Source organism: Vigna unguiculata, chromosome 10 (assembly GCF_037176805.1).
Source record: "Vigna unguiculata cultivar grain cowpea cultivar isolate G323 ecotype 2 chromosome 10, ASM3717680v1, whole genome shotgun sequence".
Taxonomy (NCBI): domain Eukaryota; kingdom Viridiplantae; phylum Streptophyta; class Magnoliopsida; order Fabales; family Fabaceae; genus Vigna; species Vigna unguiculata.
Genome location: NC_140801.1, coordinates 52,873,644 through 52,877,084, shown reverse-complemented (window position 1 = coordinate 52,877,084; position 3,441 = coordinate 52,873,644). Strand labels below are relative to the sequence as shown.

Sequence of the window (3,441 nt, the reverse complement as noted above, 5' to 3'; positions counted from 1 at the left end):
AATCAAACAATGTTGTTCTAAAAAATTCCAACATGTCCATGCCTTTATTGATAATAACCAGACATCATAGATTCGTGAATTTCCATGACAGAAAAATTAAAAAAAAAATAAAATTGTCTGGATATGAAAATGAATACGGATACGACACGGATACGGATACGAAAATATGACAAAATTAAAAAAAATATAGGATACGGGACACGGTGTGTATATTCATGTTAAGTTTAAAACTGTCAACTAATATATTATCAACTAACACAAAAATAAATCTAATCTATCTATCTATCTAATATCCAACATGCAAAAAGTAGTAATAATATAAGATTTATTCCTTATTTTAATTGTCAAAATCATATAAAAGATAAAAAATATATTTCAAATTCAACATAGTGTGTCCTACAAGTATCATACGAGTATCAGTATCTAATACATATCAGACACGAGACACGTTATTTATGAAGCGTGTTGGAGCATCCACCGCGAGAATGATTGAGAAATAGGATTAATGAACTCAAAGAAAAAGAAAAGCACCATGCAAATACAAGGAATCAAGTGACAAAAACAAAACAAAACCCTTTTGTGATGAATCAATGCAGATGCATGAACTGAACACAAATTTTTCAGTTCTCATCAGCATAATCTATGCCACAGAATGCTTTGATTCGAGACTTGGATTCAAGGGCCTTTTTTGTTGCATAGAAACGCAGGTATTCATAATGATCAAATGGTTTATATTTTCTTGGATGTTCTTCATCCACAAGTTCTTCTTGAGTTTCAACCACCTTGCCACCAAGTGAAAACAGTCCCATCGAATACCTTTCCTTCTTTCCGCTTATAATCACTCGATGTTCACAACACTGCATTCTATCGTTACTCCAAACCTAATAACATACCAAGAACAACACCACCATTCTGTAAAATTTATATGGTCAAAGTTTGATTTTTTTACCTAAATAAAGCAAATTCATCAACAAATTAAGAAAACACAAACTAAGTTGTGTAAACTTCACACGATTTCTGAAGTCATAACAAATTGAAGTTGTCATGACTCCTCAGAAGTTGAAGTCATATGGAGTTCACACAACTTAAGTTATGGTTTATAACTTTTTTCAAACTTATCCATTTTCATTTGCTGATAAATTTGTCTCATTTATGGGAAAAACATGGATTTAGTTTTGGTAGATGTGAAAAATGACCCACCTTAAATGCATCGCCTGCTAGGATGAGAAACATGAAGGGTGATGGATCAACATCAATCCACTCTCCATTTTTGAGTTTTACTTGCAGACCATTTACGTTGTTCTGATGCAAAATGGTAAAGAACGATGTGTCTGTGTGAGCATGCAATCCCAGATTATTTTCATCCTTCTGTGGCACTCTATATTTGAAGCTCCGAAGCATGTACTTGGTCGATTCCAGAAGAGAATCACAGTGCTTTTGCTCCACTCCATACCCATCAAACACCATTCTCTTACTCACATGATCCAATTCTACAACCAGCTTTGCATACAGACTCAAAGTCTCACTATTCACAGCATCAAAAATAAGTTACAAAATCAGTTACAAAATCAGACAACATTACTAAATGTGTTAAAAAACCAGACAACATAACTGAATCGATATCTCGAACAGTACCAGAAATGATCATGTCCTTCTGGCCACATTAGTTTGGTGAACTTCTGAATTTCTTCTGCGGTCAATGGATCGTTGATCCCTAGGGATTCATAGAGAGGGGCATGAGCATTTTGTCCGTAGTAACCATGGTAGGGTTTGTCACTGATCTTCTGCATTTTTGTTTCCAGTGGAAGATCAAATTGTTCTTCCATTAGAGTAAAAAGTGAGTTGTGAAGCTCCGTAGGAACTTTATCATACAACGCATAGAAACAACCATGATCTTCAAGTGCATTTCGGATCACTTTGCATGCTGAAACCCACTTTTCTGTACCTTGTTTCATCTCCTTAACGGTGAAGTCTACTACAGGAACCTCACAAACATTTTGGGAATCCATCAACAATATATTTCTAACCTTAATTTCTCCGATCAGCTACAAATACTAGGTTGGCGCTGTTAATCAGATTTATATATAGATGTGTGCCTATGCAGTGGAGCTCATTCCCCAGGTTTTAGGCCTTGGTTTTCTGATTTACTTTAAATCCATCTTAATTAGTTTTTATTAGAAGAAAAAAAAATTTGAAAATTTGAAAATTTAATTTAAACAAGTAAAAAAAAATGGAATATACTAAAATATTAGAAATCCAAGCTTAAGAGTAAGTCTACTGAATAAAAATAAAAAGTTGAACTTGAAAACTCATAAACACCAAAACATTTGACACTTTAGATAGATGATCATGAAAAAAAATGTGAACTTTTATATTTATAAAAAGAAATGAAAGATAATGAATGATAGTGTTAAATAAAAATAAAAATATTTTATGTTAAAATATCATTGTTAATTTCTACGTGAATTTTGGTACTTTTTTATTTCGGTATATCCAAGAAGTCCGACATCGCTTAGGACTCGAGGTCAAGTGAAGTTTAAATACTAGTACTCTTACTTCCTTTACCTTTCGAGACGTCTTTTAAGGACAAAATCGTGACGGAGCTCAAATGTTCCAACGCGGACAATATTTCGGGAACGCGATCGTTGTTCCTAATTATGGCTGCAAGAGAACGCGACCGTTGTCCCTAACGATGGCTGCCGGACAAACTTGGATCGGAATCCGAACATGTTTCATTGGTGTTGTTTATTTATGATAAAATTTCTCTAACCTATCATGAAAGTTAAACATTTTTTTTTTTTCATTTTTCCTATGTTCCCTATCTTTACATTAAACTAAATAAAGGATTAAGCTAGCTACCTCCATTCTCTGTGACGTATATGAAGAAATTAATTATAGGGTGAGCAATAATTCTGAAAATCATGCACTTTTAAAATGCCATCATGTTTAATTAAGAATTATAACATCCTTTTCAACGAAATTGGATGGTATTCAAAATAAATATATGGAAAAATTATTTATAAACGAATCGTGAATCTCAGAACGAATGAAAGGGAACATTGATGATGCAAGCAGAAAAGTCAAAGAAGCATAACGTTACTCTTTTCCCTCTTGCTTTGCGACATGTAATATAGACAAAACTGAAAACTCTTGAAATAATGGGAATTATAGTTCCCATGGTACAAGATTCATCGATTAAAACAAACCACAAAAGTGTAGAAAAAAGATATACGATGATGTTTTTTATGATACGATTGGACCAATCATAATGGTAAGCATTTGAGTTAATTAATTTGTAATTTTACAGAGTTGATTCTGTTTGAGAGTTAATTATATTTATATCACAGCTAAGCCTATTGGAAAGTGTTTGAGACCTAGTGAATAGGGCACCGTGTTAAGTGAATGGCTCAAGGACTATCATGGGTTGGCAAGAACAATAAG

At 33.2% G+C, this 3,441-nt stretch overlaps 1 protein-coding gene across 1 annotated transcript; it reads right to left on the bottom strand.

Annotated features, from left to right (window-relative positions):
• Positions 1 to 350: 350 nt before the first annotated feature.
• On the bottom strand, positions 351 to 2,251 carry LOC114167255 (putative 2-oxoglutarate-dependent dioxygenase AOP1). Its single transcript, XM_028052276.2, has 3 exons — positions 1,636 to 2,251; positions 1,201 to 1,525; positions 351 to 881 (listed from the first exon to the last, which is right to left on the bottom strand). The coding sequence occupies exons 1-3, from the start codon at positions 2,007 to 2,009 to the stop codon at positions 621 to 623; spliced, it is 960 nt and encodes a 319-aa protein (XP_027908077.1). The 5' UTR covers positions 2,010 to 2,251; the 3' UTR covers positions 351 to 620.
• Between the last annotated feature and the right edge of the window lie 1,190 nt (positions 2,252 to 3,441).